Here is a 19971-nt window from a genome sequence, read left to right on the forward strand (position 1 = left end):
CATACGCACAAAGCGTTTAGACTCCAGACTCCCACTATAAAATCGATGCATCCTGGCCTAACAAGTCACAGCACTACCAACCAATATCCAAACATGTCCTCAAAGAAATCTCTTCTCTCTGTCCTCTTCTTACTACTGATAGCTTCTTCCAATGAAGCAACATCATCAGCATCTGAGGAAGCAAAAGCTCTCCTCAAATGGAAAGCCAGTCTCTCTCAAACAGAGGCTCTCCGTTCATGGTCCTTAATTCCCATTGCCAACGCTTCTGCCACCCAACAGAGCTCTCCATGCAACTGGACCGGAATCTCATGCGATCATGCACACAACGTATTTGAAATAAACCTTTGGAATACAAGCTTGCAAGGTATGCTCGATAATTTTAGCTTCTCCTCCTTTCCCAACCTCATCAACCTCAATCTTAGCCAAAACTCACTCCATGGAACCATTCCAACCCCAATCGGTTCTCTTTCAAAACTCGTCTTTCTTGATTTGTCTGCCAATCAACTGTCAGGTACCTTGCCTCCTTCACTAGCTAATCTTACTCGCATTCTAGAGCTCAACCTTTCTGATAACATGATAACCGGTGAAATATCCCCTCATTTCTTTGCCAATTGGACCAGACTCATCTCTCTTCAACTCTATACCAATCAACTCACCGGAGAAGTTCCATCAAGAATTAGCTTTCTGAAAAATCTTCGCCACTTGGACCTCTCCGAAAATCATATAGTCGGTTCGATACCTCCAGAAATAGGAATGCTTAAAGATCTCCTCACCCTTAGATTGCACAAAAACAATCTCACAGGCGCCATCCCTCCTTCCCTTGGAAATTTGAGAAGCCTAACCGAACTCTCCCTACCTGAAAATCAGCTCACTGGTCCAATCCCTCCAGCTTTTGGCAATTTGAGCAGCTTGACTTCACTCTCTCTACGCTATAATCACTTATCTGGTTCAGTACCTCCAGAAATCTCAAATCTAACACGTTTGGAGATTCTCTCTTTGGTTGAAAACAATTTTTCAGGCCAGCTACCTCAAGTATGCCAAGGCGGTTCACTCAGACGCTTCTCTGCCAAAAAAAACCATTTCACTGGTCCCATCCCTGAAAGCCTGAGAAACTGCACCACCTTAATAAGAGTTCGGCTCGAACATAATCAGCTCACTGGAAATATATACCAAGTTTTCGGAGTATATCCTAATTTAGAGTACATTGACCTGAGTTACAATAGATTGCATGGCGAGCTGTCGCCTAATTGGGGAGAGTGTCGAAACCTAACACTCCTAAAAATCTCCAACAACAATATTACTGGTACAATTCCGCTGCAAATTGGACAATTGAGTAGGCTACAAGAGCTCGATCTTTCATCAAACAACTTAGAAGGAAAGGTTCCTAGTACCCTTGGGATGTTGTCTATGCTTTACAAGTTGAGTTTAAACAATAACCAACTATCCAGTCCGGTACCGGGTGAAATTGGAAAACTATCCAATTTGGAGATTCTTGAACTATCGAAGAACAAACTGAGCGGGCCAATACCTCAACAACTGGGGGACTGCTCCAAATTGTCGTATTTGAGCATGAGTGAGAATTATTTGAATGGAAGCATTCCATTTCAGATAGGAAATCTAGTAGGCCTACTGTATACATTAGACCTCAGCCATAACTTCCTTTCGGGAGAGATACCTGGACAACTAGGAAAACTGCACATGTTAGAAAAGCTAAATCTCTCCCACAATTTGCTCTCTGGTTCCGTCCCATCATCTTTCAAAGAGATGATCAGTTTATATTCCATCAACTTTTCATATAATGAATTGGAGGGCCCTCTTCCTGACAGCAAAGCCTTTCACCTGGCTCCATTGGAGGCATTCATTGAAAACAAAGGTCTATGTGGTGAAGTGAAAGGTTTGTTACCATGTAATTCCTCTTCAATAAACCCTGTTAGCGGAAAGAAAGACAAAAAAGTTGTGTTCTTCATCGTTATTCCCCTTGTGGCAGCATTATTTCTTCTATTTGTAATTGCTGTCATTTGCTTTATTTTTCTCCGGAAAACGAGAAACGTAGAGAAAGGGGCCATAGAAGTAAACAATGGAAATCTATTTTCAATATGGAATTTTGATGGAAAGACTGTGTATGAAGACATCATCAGAGCAACCAAGGATTTTGACAACAAATATTGCATTGGGGTGGGTGGGTACGGGACAGTTTATAAAGCAAATCTACAAACTACTCAGGTAGTAGCTATAAAAAAACTTCACCCATTAGATGGGGGTGTAGTGGACCAGAGAAGCTTTATAAATGAGATACAAGCACTAACAGAAATTCGACATCGCAACATCGTGAAGCTCTATGGGTTTTGTTCGCATGCTCGGTGCTCATTTCTAGTGTACGAGTACATGGAAAGGGGAAGCTTAGCTTGCATCCTCAGCAGTGAGGAAGGAGCTGTAGAATTGGATTGGGTGAAGAGGATGAACATCATTAAAGGCATAGCCCATGCTTTATCATACATGCACCATGATCACACCCCTCCTATAGTTCATCGGGACTTAACGAGCAACAACATTTTGTTGGATTTGGAATTTGAGGCCTGTGTCTCTGACTTCGGCACCGCTAGGCTCGTAAAACCAGATTCATCAAACTGGTCCGAACTTGCAGGCACTTGCGGATATGTAGCTCCAGGTACGTCGGATGGTACTGGTATATTGAGCCTAGTTTTCTCTGTTTCCATCTTTTTCCCTAATGTTGCTTAAATCTTCTTATTATCTTGGAATTTATATATATATATATCTGTGTGTGTGTGGAATGTCTAAATGCATACTTAAAAGTAGTTAAAGATCACCGAAAATGTTACTTAAAATGCTTTTGTATCATCATTTTACTACTAGTCTACGCAGAATAATTTTTTAAGTCACATCTTATTTAAAATATTTAAATTCAGTTTCCTCTTTTTTATCTCATTTCATGCAAAGATATATAAACTTCAATTTTAATTTCCTAAATGGTAAAAGGACTTCCTCTTAATAAATTTAATGACCTATATTATTAAATCAAATTTGTGAAATAATATAGCTTATCTGTATTTGTATAGTTTCTATGTTTTCCTTAACAATTGTAGGATCATTTGCTCAAAACAAACTTTATACATAGATGGGAACGTGATCTTGTTTCTCAACCTCTTTCTTTTTCTTTTTCTTTTTTTTTTCTTTTATTTATTTATTTATTTATTTATTTTTATTTATTTATTTTTTTTTTTACGTTTTTTTGGTGCAGAGCTTGCATACACAATGAGGGTGACTGAGAAATGTGACGTATATAGCTTTGGGGTTATATCACTTGAACTCGTAATGGGAAGGCATCCTGGATTTCTCTTCTCATCCTTGGCATCATCAGGTGGCCAAGATACATTGTTGATGGATTTGTTAGATCAACGTCTCCCTCTTCCTGTGCCTCAAGACAGAAAGGATGTGGTTTCTTGTGTGATGTTGGCAATTGCATGCTTGCGTGCCAATCCTCACTCTCGGCCCACCATGCGGCACGTGTCGCAGGAGCTATCTGCATGCAGGGATCCTCTTCCTGAGGCTTTCCACAAGATTACATTGTCTCAACTGTCGGATATCCAGGTGTGATTGAGTAATAGGAGGAGATGACAGGGAAGAAAAGGAAAAACCATGGAATATGGAGCAGATCAGTCATCAAACTAGTGAGCCTTTCGTCAATGGTTTTTCTATTTTAAAATAGATAAATACACCTACTCAGGAGAACGCATCAACCTAACCCACACAGCACGGAGAAATATCAATTTGTGGATGTTGAAGTGTTTGTATATTTGTGTCCTTAGATGTTCCTCTTGTAGTTGTACCTTGATATTCAAGCATTTGTCTATTCTTTGATGCTTCCTGTTGCTTGTATGTTGATACTTAAGTGCATTATATGACATGGTAGAGCAACAAATGGCAAACACTACAAATTTCGTTCATGTCTCTAAAGGAATTATGAATCCATGAGCCGAGGATCACCATTTTCTAGTTTAAGTTAATTGTATATATACAACCATTGACCTCTTCTTGCTGTTTTTATTCCTGCCCTCCCACAATTCTTGTAGGCAGAAACCGTGTGGATCCCTGTGAGAAATCCACTCCGTCCATCAGTTTTGCAAGCTCACATTGGAACGAAAAAGCAAATATAGAGGCAGATCCAAAACTAAGGTGGTCCACACTGTATGAAACAATGAAAATAGAAATGCCCACTGGCAAAGCCTGGGCATGAAAGTTTTGCATTAGGCTAATATTTGTGTTTTCAATTCATCCCAGTGAGAATAACCTTATGAACTGTTTGGATGACATTAAAACATCATGATAGACAACAGGAAGGTTGCAACTTGGTGAACTCATGATGTCACCAAGTTGGACTCAGACTGCAGGTTGCTTTGAGTAATTGGATGTGCTTACGTACCAAGTTTTAGAAAATTGATCCTGTCCTATATGATAATATGTTTACAAATATACAGCCAAGGAAAAAAATAAAAATAAAATGAAAATAATCAATTTATTAAAGAATCACGTTCTAATCCCGAAGGATTTCAAATCAGGATGGTCCACATGGTCGAAGTCCCTGGCCTAAAAGTCCGCTCATAATATAATATATATATTTTTATAAGGCAGGTCAGGTGACATTGTCAAAGTTTCCTGGCCAAAAAATTCCCGGTACATTAATCATGTGGGCGACGCTTACATCGGTGACCACCAGAATTTACAAACAGCTTGATTTTTAGCCTGGCCTTTCATCAACATCACATCAGTGGTCTGAATGCACTCTATTTTATATATACAACACTGTAGGCCGTCCAATCAAATCAAGATTGGGAAGCGGATTGCCTGGCGTGGTGTGCCAAACACCACCCTGGTGTGATACAAAACTAATGTGGCTCTATGAAGTTTTTATTGGGATCCCCACTGTTTTTTGTGGAATGGTCTACTTGAGCTTTATATCTGCTTATTTTTTGACTCATGCCTTAAAATAATCTTAAAAAATGGATAGATGATACAGACATGACAGATGTATCATTATGGGATCAATACAACTCTTTTTTTTTTTCTTTCTTTTTTTTGAGAATATAAATTTTATTCACACGGGGATCAACGCTTTACATGAGAAATTTTCAGGGAAAAAAAAAAAAAGAAAAGAAAAAGAAGCCACCCACACCTATCATATACCCCTGCCTCACTGAAAGACACTGGGAGAGCCGATACACAAGGTGAGAAAATGGAAACCATCTAAGTTAGGATTTCCTTATATTCCCTAGGCCCACCTTATCAAGAAAGATCTCCCGCTTATTTGAGGTGGGACTTGAGGTAAGGAGCTGAACTTGAGGGTCTCATGCGAGCCGCTTCCACTTGATGACATCAACACACCACAGTTCTCTCCAATTTGTTCCCTGTGGCCCGATTCATCAGACTGATTTTAGGGGGCCATGCATAACATGATCTAACTCATATTATGGACAAATTCGATTTTATCCATGCATCACGTGGGCCCCACATCTTCCCATGCCACCTTAGCTTATAGTGGTACCGGTAAAAGGGAAGCGTGGCCCTTTAATTATAGCATTATGTGTCGACCTAGCTGGACTTAGACCTGCAGGTTGCACTATCTTTGAAGAGACCTTCACAAAATTAGATGAGTTTCCGTGCCTAGTTGAAGAAATTTGATCCTAGCCTGTGATTAGTGGTTTACAAATAGACATATAAGGAGAAAATCTAAATTAAGGGCGAATAATCAAGTGATTCAACATTTAACATCTTCTAATATGGAAGGATTTCCAATCAAAGCGGTCTTAATTAATGGCACCGTCAGATCAAAGATTGGTCCACATTGTCAAAGTTCCCTGGCCAAAATTTCCACGGTACATGTATTTTGCGGGGCCACGTACTTATGAAGAAATAGGTGGTTAAAATAATGATACCCAACATCTATGGTCAGAGTATCATGCTTTTCTCATTTGATGTGCGGTCGCATAAGGGGTAAAGAGAGATGAATATGGTGATGTAGAGCGGGTTTCGAACAGTTTCATGGTCAAGATGGACCTGAAAAGGTCTGATCGGAGATGGAGGTGATTTAGACCGTCAGAACTTAAAATGGACTTATCTCGCGAACTAGAATGAGCTATCGCACGTACCATATATGATTTGGGGTAAGACGAACTTTTAGATAACCAACCTCGGGTTGTGCATGCCGAATTTGCAAAATACCATCAGATCGCGAATTCCTATTTTAATTTCATTTTTACTATTTATAGTAAGTTTTAGTTTGATTATAACTCTTCATTTGTTGGGCTTTAGGAGTTGCGCCCAACATGAAAAGTGCTTAGAATAATTAGGAGAACAACGTGGTGAAGCCAAATAGGACACTTATTATTTTTGGCCACAAACCATGTGCACAGTAGGAATCACAACCGTCTATAAATAGTAAGTTTACTATTTATAGTAAGCCGTGATTTAACTTACTATTTATAGTAAGCTGTGATTTATGGGAGTTTTAGTTGTAGTTTAATTCCGAAACTTCTTCCATGGCTTAGTATCCCTATTTAAAGTGGTGTAAACTCGTTTATTCATTCATCAATCAATTTATGAATTTTCTAGAATATTATTTCTATTTTCTTATTTTTTTTTCCTCGTGGATTCGAGAAGTCTATGTGAAGAGTCAAGAGAAGCTTCATGGATTTGAAGTAGTTATCCTTGAGGAAGATGGCAATCGACCTCATCACGTTCATCCCTACGTCATATAGATACTGCACAGATGCGCTGCCTCGACACGTGTTTAACTTTCTGAAGGATATTGAATGTTGGGGGACTGCAAAAGCACACAGAGATAAATCTAGGAGAGTAATCCGATAGCACCACGAAAGAATAAAATAAACATAGTGAATTTAACGTGAAAAAACCCTTTCGAAAAAAAAAAAAAAATAACGGCACAAAGTGACAAATGATCACTATGAAAGTAGAATTACAAAGTAAAGAGATTACCCGACTCAAACAATCTCGAATCTCACCCTTAATACATCATTTGAAACCCTTAGACGATTTAGAAACCCTAGAATGATCCCCCCCGATCCCATTTACATCTATATTTATAAGCTAAGAAGGAATCCCAAATGAAATCGGAAATAAATCCCACAAAATCGCAGTTTTACATAAATTTATGCCAAATAGTTCGATGTTATCGAAACTTATCATTCGATGACATCAATCTAACACCCAAACTATCTAGAGACAAAACATGATTTTTCAAAAATTCTCGATTGCATCATGCTATGTTCGATGGCATTGAACATTTCCTTTGATGTCATCGTACATCTTCTGATGGTAGCGAAAAGACACTATGATAGTCTAGTAACTAACTGGAGAAAATTCGAAAATTCTTGATGGGATCAAATACTATTCGATGCCATCGAAGAAGACATCGAACAGTCTACCCTACAACTGACTCAATTTAAGACATCAATTACAACATTAAAATTTGGACATGTCTCACTTTCATTGCTGTCGGTTTGCACCTGTCCTGGATGCAGCAAATTAAATCTCACCTCCACAAGGAAGTCTCAAGTTTCGACCAAAAACGAGAGTTATTTTGATACTCCACTACATTGTGATAGTTCTTGCACATGCAATATGTGTCATATATCTAAATCGAAGTTAACATTGAAAATCATGGGATACACCAGAGGTAGGTAAGAACGCAACAATCAGGTCATTGGGTTGGGTTGACAATTGTTTGTTGAATCAACCCAATTGTTTGTTGAATTTAGACCGTTCAATATCTTTATTTTAGATTGTCCATTATCCTTCAATGCTTTGTATAAAGTTGGCCCACTAGCTGAATGCTTTAATTTTGATTAAATGTATTTGTTGTATCTTATTTTTGACCGTTCAGGGAAAGCCAATAAAAGAGTGACATGCGATATTGCATAAAAAATAAGAGATGGATGAAAAGAACTTTAAAATGCTTGGAGCGCTTTTTACGAGATTACGGTTGGTGTAAATCTAATTTTACATGTCAGTGGGTAGTCGATGGAATGATGTGGTCGAGCAATTCAAAAGTCTAATAAGCAAATAGAGAAACAAGAAACATGGCCGAGCAGTTCAAGATATAAAAGGACGACAAAGAGAAACAAAATTGGCCGAGAGGAGAGGAACAATCACAACAAGAAACGTAACAAAAGAAAGATTCAAACAAGAGAAGGATCTGCTACCATACGACTAGACCAAAATCTCACGCAATTAATCACGAAGTGTAGCAGAAATAAACCTGCGGAATAAGAGGTTAAATACAGGGTACGCTTAATAGTTTAATAGTTTGAGCTTCTTTTAATTTCCCAACCTTGTGAGAACTCACTCCATGGAACCATTCTCACCCGGGAGCGGACTAGATACTGAACACTTCGGTAGCCAGGAGGTGACTGAAGTGACGTGGTGAAATACGTACAATTGGTTGAATATCAAGAGCCTGTTCCTTACAATTAATGTTCTTTTAGTTGGAGCTCCGTTATACGTCTTTCTCCCTTTAGCTATTCACCCACTTGATTTCACGTCATTTTCAAGTAATTTCTTTCCTTGGCTCGCCCTACCAAAGTGACTCACCACTTTCCATGGGTGCCACCATGATGTATGTATTGTATCCACACTCTCCATTCATTTCGTGATATCATTTTAGGGCATAATCCAAAGAGTGAGAAAGATCCAAATTTCAAGTGCACCCCAACCAATGGGGATTGAACACCTACCTTTAAAATCTCTTTGGGCCATAGAAGCTTTCAATCAAGCTAGTATTTATGCTTTATCTTATTCCATGTCTTTTTTAACTCATAAAAAAGTTGGATCTCAAATAAACCCCATGACAGTTTTAACGGTGGCGGTCACCTCCCACTGTTTTCCGTGGTGTAGGGTCCTCTTGAACTTTGGATTTGCCTAATTCTTTTGCCCCCTCCCTAAAATGATCCCTCTAAATGGATGGATGGTGTGAATACAACACATACATCATGGTGGGGGCCAAAGAACGTGGTTACATAACACCGGCAACCAGACTGGCTACCGTGGTACAGAAGCCAACCGGCTTCCGTTTCCAATGGCGGCCAAAGCCATCCGCATGAACTTCCTTCAACGGCAAGCTTGGTGGGGCACACCATGATATTTGTTAGAAATCCATTCCGATCCATCATTTTTTCCATATCATCTGTTAATATAGGTAAAAAAATGAGGCAGATCTAAAACTCATGTGGGCCGTATGGCTAGAAACAGTAAGTGGGGGAATTCCTGTGGTTGAAAATTTCCTAGGTCCACCATGATGTATATATGTCATCCATATGGTTCATGAGGTCATTCCTACTGGGATGAACTGAAATTATAAAAACATTAACATAATCCAAAACTTTTCTGGCCGCTTGAATATTTCAATGGTGAAAGCTCAATTCTCACCTTTTCCTATCATGGGGCCCACTCGAGGTTTGGATCAATATCATTGTTAGGTCCATGTTGTAACATAATCTAGAAAAATTACTGGCCGGGATAAATTTATCAAAAACATTACGGTGGGTGCCACTTAGACATGTTACTACTTTTAATACTGTGACGGCATTTTAGAAATTCGTAGAGGATGGGATTTTTAATTCTTTACAATAAATAGAGTTGGGACGCGGGTTGGCTACTGAACCAGATAGTAGCGAGTCTGGTTACCGATGTCACATCACAGTATTCTTTGTGCCCACCATGATATTGTATGTGTTGTATCCGCACCATCCATCCATTCGCAGAGATCATTTTAGGAGTGAGCCAAATAATTACGCAGGTCCAAAGTTCAAATGGACCTCACCATAGAAAACATTGGGACGGTGACGGCCATCATTGAAACCTTCCGGGGTAGAATATGATGTTTATTTGAGATCCAACCTTTTTATTAGTTAAAAAGATATGGAATAAGGTAAAGCATAAATATTAGCTTGATCAAAAGCTTATGTGACCCAAAAAGGTTTTAATGGTAGGTGTTCTATCTCCATTGTTTTCTACTGTGGGGTGCACTTGAAATTTGGATCTTTCTCACTGTTTGGATTATGCCCTAAAATGATATCATGAAATAGATGGTCAGTGTGGATACAATACATACATTATGATGTTGCCCATGGAAAGTGGTGACGTCACTTCAATAGGGAGATGAAATAAAAGAAATGACTTGAAAATGACGTTTACCCTTGTGTGGTCAAGTGCGTGCACAGGCAAACGAAGAGAAACGTTTAATGAAGAGAGCATTAATTGTAAGGGAACGTACTCTTGGTATTCACCCAATTGTATTTCACCACATCACTTTGGCTACTGAAGCGTTGAATATCTAATCCGCTCCATTCTCACCTAGATTGGTTCTCTTTCGAAACTTGTACTGTCACGCCCTGAAATCCGGGTATAGAGTGTGCACCCTCAGAATCGAGTTTCAGTTCGTGACTTCTACACAAAGTGTACTAATTTAATTCTTTAATCAGTTTAATTAGAGATGATAATTATATTCAGTCTAAGTTTCACCATAATCTCAATCACACATACATAACACTTAACACCAATTAACCAAACATATATAAATCTTGACAACCCTTAAAATAAAATAAACATTAAAAATCATTCATTTATTATATCCTCATACTACAATTATATTTATTCCATACTAACATTGTTTTAATGAAATAAATCTAAATAATTTCTTTAAATCTCAAAATCAATACTGATATGCATTTTACGTTAATCAAATTATGCTAGCAAGCAATTAGAAATAGTCTAATGTTGTCACTTCATCTTTAGATAAGTATGACTATCTTTCACATGGATCATGTTTAGGTACGGTGCATCCTTCCGGTTCTTGCGTCACATCATCTGCTAATGACTCCTCTGTACGGTTTTTCAATCAATAAAAAAGTAAGCTGGTCAGGCTTAGTGAAATAACCCAGCATGGTTCATAATAATAGCAATTAAAATAACATAAAAATAGATGTACAATGATATAGATGCAAATGATGTATGAATGCATCAGATGGGATGATCGTTTATCTGCTTGGGTTGGAGGTCGTTAACCGGCTTCCACCTTTCGGTAGGCTTGGGAATAGCCCGCATCTGGTAACGCTCTACTATGATCGACATTTCTTCCAAGGAGGGCCCCTATGATCGACCATGCGTTATGCAAATGCAATAAATGATGGATAGTGTATGGATGTATTGTTTTCATATTTGGCATAGTTGTCTAGATCAGAATATACACATATGAATTTATCGTACAATTACCATAACAAAATACTCAAAATCAATATATCAATCAATCAAATAATCACAAATGATTTATTTTAATTTTAATAAATTATGAGACAAGTTGATTACTCACTTGAGTTTGATAGTGTAGAATCCACAAGGTAAATGAGTTGGTTTGAATTCAAAAATCTTATCAATTATATCAGCAACATTATTATTCATCTAGTTATTTTACATGGTGGGGTCCACCTTGATATACATCATAAGTGGCCAAACCCTAAATGATCAAATAATTAAAATTATATGTTTATTTAAATTTAATTATTAAGATTTAAAATTTCTTTTTAAGATTCTGAAATTGAATGTTAAATAATTAATTAGGGTAGCCCACCGGATGATTAGATCATCCAGATTCTTGAGGTGTTACCATGTTTTGCTTTTACACATTAGATGGATTGTGTGGATCTAACCACACATACACTGATGGCCTATCTCGACCTTCTACGTCAAGTGATACCAACACTTGCGCAAAAATCTAGGATTCCTTTATTAAATACTTCTACATCTGACTAATGTAGCCCATCCGATGGTTAGATTGATCTGAAAATTAGGGTCATTGTATATTTTGACCTTAGGGATCATATGATCCGTACAGATCTATCTTAACACAATTAGATTCCATCCATTCAATATATTCCTAAAATATTACTAATAAGATCTGAAATCATAAAAACATCACTTTATTAAAATTGGCTCTATACACCTATATAATGATCGTGTGGATGATCCACACCATCCATTGTATATATCAAGAAGAAATTAACAACATAATAAAAAATTAAAAAGATCTAACAGCTAGAACTTACCTGATTGAGCCTTCTTAAAATCTCCTCTCCCTTATTCTCTTGAGCTTCTTTTTTTCTATTAAGCAGAAACCTCTCGTAAACCTTTTTTTTTAAAGAAACTTCTCTTGATAAGATAGGATGAGCACATCCTTCCTTATCTTAAATTTGAATTTTTTTTTATGATATTTGATAAAAAATTTATTATTACTACTTCAAAAATCAATCCCTAAACATCTTTCTCAATTAAGAATGTCTCTACCAACTCAACTATTGACTTATTTTTATTTTTTATTTAAAAATAAAATCTTTAAATATTTATTTTAATTTTTTAAATGCACTAAAATTTAAGGTTATTACGTGTCCTCCTTGATTTGTCCGCCAATCAACAGTCAGATGCCTTGCCTGCTTTGCTGCAGCAGCTAGTTCAGGGCTCCATTTGCTAGCTTCACGGATAATTTCATTACCTTGACTAGCAAGATCACGTCCCTCATTACGAGCTTGTACACACGCTTCAAACACCACCCGATTAGCTACTGCACCAGGTGCATTTCCCCAAGGGTGTCCTAAAGTTCCTCCACCGAACTGTAGTACGGAATCATCCCCAAAGATCTCAGTCAAGGCAGGCATATGCCAAACGTGAATACCGCCTGAAGCCACGGGTAGAACACCTGGTAAAGAGACCCAATCTTGAGCGAAATAAATACCGCGACTTCGGTCTTTTTCAATAAAATCATCGCGTAGTAAATCAACAAAACCCAAAGTGATGTCCCGTTCCCCTTCCAGTTTACCTACTACGGTACCAGCGTGAATATGATCTCCACCAGACATACGTAATGCTTTAGCTAGTACACGAAAGTGCATACCATGATTTTTCTGTCTATCAATAACTGCATGCATTGCGCGATGGATGTGAAGAAGTAGACCGTTGTCTCGGCAATAATGAGCCAAGGTAGTATTTGCAGTGAATCCCCCCGTTAAGTAGTCATGCATTACGATAGGAACTCCCAATTCCCTGGCAAATATGGCCCTTTTCATCATTTCTTCGCATGTACCTGCAGTAGCATTCAAGTAATGTCCTTTGATTTCACCTGTTTCGGCCTGCGCTTTATAAATTGCTTCGGCACAAAATACGAAACGGTCTCTCCAACGCATAAATGGTTGGGAGTTCACGTTCTCATCATCCTTGGTAAAATCAAGTCCACCACGGAGACATTCATAAACCGCCCTACCGTAGTTCTTGGCGGATAACCCCAATTTTGGTTTAATAGTACATCCCAATAGTGGACGACCATACTTGTTCAATTTATCTCTCTCAACTTGGATGCCATGGGGCGGGCCTTGGAAAGTTTTGACATAAGCAGTAGGAATTCGCAGATCCTCCAGACGTAGAGCTCGTAGGGCTTTGAACCCAAATACATTACCTACAATGGAAGTAAACATGTTAGTAACAGAACCTTCTTCAAAAAGGTCTAAAGGGTAAGCTACATAAGCAATAAATTGACTTTCCTCCCCAGGAACGGGCTCGATGTGGTAGCATCGTCCTTTGTAACGATCAAGGCTGGTAAGTCCATCGGTCCACACAGTTGTCCATGTACCAGTAGAAGATTCGGCAGCTACCGCAGCCCCTGCTTCCTCAGGTGGAACTCCGGGTTGAGGAGTTACTCGGAATGCTGCCAAGATATCAGTATCTTTGGTTTCATATTCAGGAGTATAATAAGTCAATTTGTACTCTTTAACACCAGCTTTGAATCCAACACTTGCTTTAGTCTCTGTTTTTGGTGACATAAGTCCCTCCCTACAACTCATGAATTAAGAATTCTCACAACGACAAGGTCTACTCGACATGGATTAGGCGTGAATGAAACCTTTCACAGGAATCTTTCACAAAATTATCAACTAATATTATCAACTATCAACTAATTAGAATGGTTCGTTATTAAATCATGGTATTTGATTCGCCAAATACATCCAAATACATCATTATTGTATACTCTTTCATATGTATGGCGCAACCCAATCCCTGTTTTGCAAGTTTTCTAAGTGACCCCCCTTTTTTTTTAATCTAAATATCTAAATAATAAGAAATTGACTCTTGACAGTGATATATGTTGTATATGTAAATCCTAGATGTGAAAATAGGCAGAATTCATCCATGAAAAGGTATAAAACAAGAATAGGTGGAAATCAATATCCTGAAATAAGGAACAACAGCCAATAAGATAGAAATAATGAATCATGAATAGAGTTCAGGTTCGAATTCCATAGAGAATATGGATGGGATTGTCTATAATGATAGAAAAATGAAACACTTCCTCATGATTCTTATTCATCTACTTGAGATTTTGAAAAAGGGTTGGTTGAACTTGAAAATTCACTCATTGAATGAGTAAACGATTGAATTGGATTCGGTTGGATGGTACCAACGAAATCAAGCGCTAGCTCCCATTTCTTATTGAATTAACCGATCAACTTGCTATCGGACATTTATTTTCGATTCGGTAATATTCGCAAAAAATTTCGACATATTTCACTTTATTATTATTATGAGAATCAATCCTACTACTTCTGGTCCTGGGGTTTCCACACTTGAAGAAAAAAACCTGGGACGTATTGCTCAAATCATTGGTCCGGTACTGGATGTAGCCTTTCCCCCGGGCAAGATGCCTAATATTTACAACGCTTTGGTAGTTAAGGGTCGAGATACTGTCGGTCAGCAAATTAATGTGACTTGTGAGGTACAGCAATTATTAGGAAATAATCGAGTTAGAGCTGTAGCTATGAGTGCTACAGATGGTCTGATGAGAGGAATGGAAGTGATTGACACGGGAGCTCCTCTAAGTGTTCCAGTCGGTGGAGCTACTCTCGGACGAATTTTCAACGTTCTTGGAGAGCCTGTTGATAATTTAGGGCCTGTAGATACTCGCACAACATCTCCTATTCATAGATCTGCGCCTGCTTTTATCCAGTTAGATACCAAATTATCAATCTTTGAAACAGGGATTAAAGTGGTGGATCTTTTAGCTCCTTATCGCCGTGGAGGAAAAATCGGACTATTCGGGGGAGCTGGAGTGGGTAAAACAGTACTCATCATGGAATTGATCAACAACATTGCCAAAGCTCATGGAGGTGTATCTGTATTTGGCGGAGTAGGCGAACGTACTCGTGAAGGAAATGATCTTTACATGGAAATGAAAGAATCTGGAGTGATTAATGAACAAAATATTGCAGAATCAAAAGTGGCTCTAGTCTATGGTCAGATGAATGAACCGCCGGGAGCTCGTATGAGAGTTGGTTTGACTGCCCTAACCATGGCGGAATATTTCCGGGATGTTAATGAACAAGACGTACTTCTATTTATAGACAATATCTTCCGTTTCGTTCAAGCAGGATCAGAAGTATCCGCCTTATTAGGTAGAATGCCTTCTGCTGTGGGTTATCAACCTACCCTTAGTACAGAAATGGGTTCTTTGCAAGAAAGAATTACTTCTACCAAAGAGGGATCTATAACTTCCATTCAAGCAGTTTATGTACCTGCGGACGATTTGACCGACCCCGCTCCTGCTACGACATTTGCACATTTAGATGCTACTACCGTACTCTCAAGAGGATTAGCTGCTAAAGGTATCTATCCAGCAGTAGATCCTTTAGATTCAACGTCCACTATGCTCCAACCTAGGATCGTTGGCGAGGAACATTATGAAACTGCGCAAAGAGTTAAGCAAACTTCACAACGTTACAAAGAACTTCAGGATATTATAGCTATCCTTGGGTTGGACGAATTATCTGAAGAGGATCGTTTAACCGTAGCAAGAGCACGAAAAATTGAGCGTTTCTTATCACAACCCTTCTTCGTAGCAGAAGTATTTACTGGTTCTCCAGGAAAATATGTTGGTCTCGCAGAAACCATTAGGGGGTTTCAACTGATCCTTTCCGGAGAATTAGATGGTCTTCCCGAGCAGGCCTTTTATTTGGTAGGTAACATCGATGAAGCTACCGCGAAGGCTATGAACTTAGAAGTGGAGAGCAAATTGAAGAAATGACTTTAAATCTTTGTGTACTGACCCCTAATCGAATTATTTGGGATTCAGAAGTGAAAGAAATTATTTTATCTACTAATAGTGGCCAAATTGGCGTATTACCAAATCACGCCCCTATTGCCACAGCCGTAGATATAGGTATTTTGAGAATACGCCTCAACGACCAATGGTTAACGATGGCTCTGATGGGTGGTTTCGCTAGAATAGGTAATAATGAGATCACCATTTTAGTAAATGATGCGGAGAAGGGTAGTGACATTGATCCACAAGAAGCTCAGCGAACTCTTGAAATAGCTGAAGCTAACTTGAGTAGAGCTGAAGGCAAGAGACAAGCAATTGAGGCGAATCTAGCTCTCAGACGAGCTAGGACACGAGTAGAGGCTATCAATGCTATTTCGTACTAGCCGTTGCATCAGAATAATCAAAAGAAGTTCTGTTTATACACCATATTTGGATTACTCCAATTGGATACAATCAATTGGAATCTGATGCAACGAACAAAAAAAAACAAATCTGAGTAGTGGGAGGATAATAGGGAAAAGATACAAAATCCATAAAAAAAAAGAAAAGAGGGTGGGTAGAAAAACTTATTAGATACCGGAGTCAATGGTATCTAATAAGTTCTACCTACTATTGGATTTGAACCAATGACTCCCGCCGTATGAAAGCAATACTCTAACCACTGGGTTAAGTAGGTTATTTATCATCACAAAGAAAAAAAAATGGGACCCATCACATCGGGAATTATAGATGGAATATGACTTCTAAGCAATACCAATCCTTGGCAGGAAACCTATCAGAGAGCTATCATGTGGGATTATGGAATATCTATCTTGACAAGAAATTATCTAGATGTTAAGATGTCTATGACAAGGGCTATAGCTTAGTTAGGTAGAGCACCTCATTTACACGCGTGCCAATGCTTTTTCAGGGGAATCCATCATTCAATCAACATAATTGATCTTATTGAGAAATCGATGTCTTACTCCATGGATTCGAGGGAACAATAGCCTGACAAATATTTTGTTCGGTCCGCTTCGGGTACCAATTCAGGTGCCAAATAGAACCCATCATTGATTTGATAATTGATAAGGTGAATATCCAGTCCATTCAATGTTAGGCATAATGAATATGAGTATAAGGACCTCAAAATAACCTCTTTTCGTCCTATGAACTTTAAGGTGTATGAAGTATCATATTTGACTCTTAGAGCGGAGCAATAGAGACTCCATTTAACGTCAGGTTGATCTAGGCCGGAGGCAGACCTACGTCAAGGTAACCCTTCTTTGAAACACTTTGGTATTGCTCCTGAATCAGAATACAAATAATGAATCAGAGCACATGGAGCCATCTCGTTATCTTCCTGTCAAGAAAAAATATGGTGAACATCTTACTCGCATTCTAGAGCTCGACCTTTTTGATAACATGATAACCGGTGAAATATCACCTCATTTCTTCGCCAATTGGACCAGGCTCATATCCCTTCAACTCTATACCAATCAACTCACAGGAGATGTTCCATCGAGAATTGGCCTGCTGAGAAACCTTCAGCACTTGACCCTCTACCGAAATCAGATAGTTGGCTCGGTACCTTCAGAAATATGAATGCTTAAAGATCTCCTGACCCTAAGATTGAGTAGAATCAATCTCACGGTTGTCATCTCTCCGTCTCTGGGTAATTTGAGTCAGTTGACGTATCTTGACCTCCAAGAAAACAGAGTTTTAGGTCCTTTCCCTTGGGAAATAGGAAATATAAGGAATCTGAAAGAAGTGCACATGGGCCGTAACCTTCTAAACGGTTCCATTCCTTCTACTTTAGGAAACTTGACCTAGCTAACTAACTTGCACCTCCTTACAAATAATATTTTAGGGCCAATCCCTCAAGAAATAGGAAATATGAGGAATCTGAAACATATGTCGTTTGAAGGTAACCTTTTAAACGGTTCTATCCCTTCCACTTTAGGAAACTTGACCCAGCTGGTTTACTTGCAGCTCTTAAGGAATCGTATTTCAGGGCCAATCCCTCAAGGGTTAGGAAAACTTAAGAAACTGAATCAGCTAGACCAGGCCCATAACCTCATAACTGGTTCCTTACCCTACACTTTAGGAAATCTAACTGAATTTGTCAGCTCATACCTTTGTGGAAATCAGTTTTCAGGACAGATACTCTCAAGAAATTGGCAATCTTAAGATTCTGAACCATCTACAGATATGTAGGAATCAGCTCATTGGTCCAATTCCTCCATCTTTCAGCAATTTGACCAGCCTAACTTCACTCTTTCTAATTGATAATCAGTTATCTGGTCCAATTCCTCCTTTCAGCAATTTGAGTAGCCTAACTATACTTGCTCTCTCTATCAATTAATCAGTTATCTGGTTCATTACCTCCAGAAATCTCAAATCTAACATGTTTGGAGATTCTCTCTTTGATTGACAACTTCTTCTCCAGCCATTTCTCTGGTCCTGAAATGGATCACTCAGAAACTTCACTGCGTTTAACAGCCATTTCACTGGTCCCATTCCTGAAATCCTGAGAAACTGCACCAGCTTAACAAGAGTTCGGCTTGAACATAATCAGCTCACTGGAAATATATCCCAAGTTTTCAGTGTATATCCTGTTTTAGAGTACATTGACCCGAGTTACAATAGATTCCATGGTGAGTTGTTGCCTAATTAGGGAGAATGCCGAAATCTAACACTGCTAAAAATCTCCGACAACAATATTACTGGTAGAATTCCACTGGAAATTGAGAAATTAAGTCAGCTACATCAGCTCAACCTTTCATCCAACAACCTTGAAGGAAAGATTCCCAGCAACCTGGGGAGTTCGTCTATGCTTTACAGCTTGAGTTTTTTTTTTTTTTCAAAAAGTGAGGACTAGCACCCTGTATCTTTCTTAATTTGAAACAAGGATGTACAGATTGAACTTTCAGGTGGGCTCCACAATTACATTGGGTTTGGAAGGCAACCAACTGTCTAGTTGGGTACCAACTGAAATTGGAAACTATCCAATTTGAAGATTCGGGACCTATCAATGAACAAACTTAGTGGGACAATACCTCAACGACTGGGAGACTGCTCCAAACTACAATATTTGAAAATGAGTGAGAATTATTTGAATGGAAGCATTCCATTTCAGATATGTAACCGGGGGAACCTACAGGATATATAGGATCTCAGTAATAACTTGCTTATGGGAGATATATCCCAGCAGCTTAGGAAATTAAAATTGTTGGAAAAGCTAAATCTCTCCCACAATTCTCTCTCAGGTTCCATCCTGTCATCTTTCAAAGAGATGATCACTTTATCTTCCATCGATTTTTCATACAATGATTTGGAAGACCCTCTCCCTGAGGGCAAAGCCTTTCAAACAAAGGTTTATGCAGTGAAATAAAATGCATGCTACCATGTAATTACTTTTTAATAGACCCTGTTGGCAGAAAGAAATACCTCAGAACTGTGTTCTTCATCATTACTCCCATTGTGGCAGCATTACTTCTTCTATTTCTATTTGTTGTCATTTATTTCATTTTGCTCTGGAGAAGAACAAATGTAGAGAAAGGGGACAGAAATGAACAATGGCAATCTATTTGAAAGATATTCCGTAGGCTCGAGGGATAAAAAAAGCTTCTCAAGTTCTCAGAATCCATAGGAAAAATTCCTTGATTCCTCAATATGGAATTTTGATTGAAAGACCTTGTATGAAGACATCATCGTAGTAACAGAGGATTTCGACAACAAATATTGCATTGGCTAGGAGGGTGCGGGAGAGTTTATAAAGCAAATCTACAAACTGGTCAAGTAGCAGCTGTGAAAAAACT

At 38.6% G+C, this 19971-nt stretch overlaps 3 protein-coding genes across 3 annotated transcripts; 2 read left to right on the plus strand and 1 right to left on the minus strand.

Annotated features, from left to right (window-relative positions):
* Positions 1-3879, plus strand: LOC131240604 (MDIS1-interacting receptor like kinase 2-like). The gene is made up of 2 exons (XM_058238912.1): positions 1-2668; positions 3260-3879. The coding sequence occupies exons 1-2, from the start codon at positions 94-96 to the stop codon at positions 3613-3615; spliced, it is 2931 nt and encodes a 976-aa protein (XP_058094895.1). The 5' UTR covers positions 1-93; the 3' UTR covers positions 3616-3879.
* A 4390-nt stretch (positions 3880-8269) lies between these two features.
* On the minus strand, positions 8270-14090 carry LOC131239064 (ribulose bisphosphate carboxylase large chain). Its single transcript, XM_058236624.1, has 2 exons — positions 12471-14090; positions 8270-8293 (listed from the first exon to the last, which is right to left on the minus strand). The coding sequence occupies exons 1-2, from the start codon at positions 13917-13919 to the stop codon at positions 8270-8272; spliced, it is 1473 nt and encodes a 490-aa protein (XP_058092607.1). The 5' UTR covers positions 13920-14090.
* A 42-nt stretch (positions 14091-14132) lies between these two features.
* Positions 14133-16294, plus strand: LOC131240605 (ATP synthase subunit beta, chloroplastic). Its single transcript, XM_058238913.1, has one exon. It carries the CDS (start codon positions 14657-14659, stop codon positions 16151-16153), a length of 1497 nt encoding a protein of 498 aa, XP_058094896.1. The 5' UTR covers positions 14133-14656; the 3' UTR covers positions 16154-16294.
* Positions 16295-19971: the final 3677 nt, after the last annotated feature.

This window comes from Magnolia sinica, chromosome 3, assembly GCF_029962835.1.
Source record: "Magnolia sinica isolate HGM2019 chromosome 3, MsV1, whole genome shotgun sequence".
NCBI lineage: Eukaryota > Viridiplantae > Streptophyta > Magnoliopsida > Magnoliales > Magnoliaceae > Magnolia > Magnolia sinica.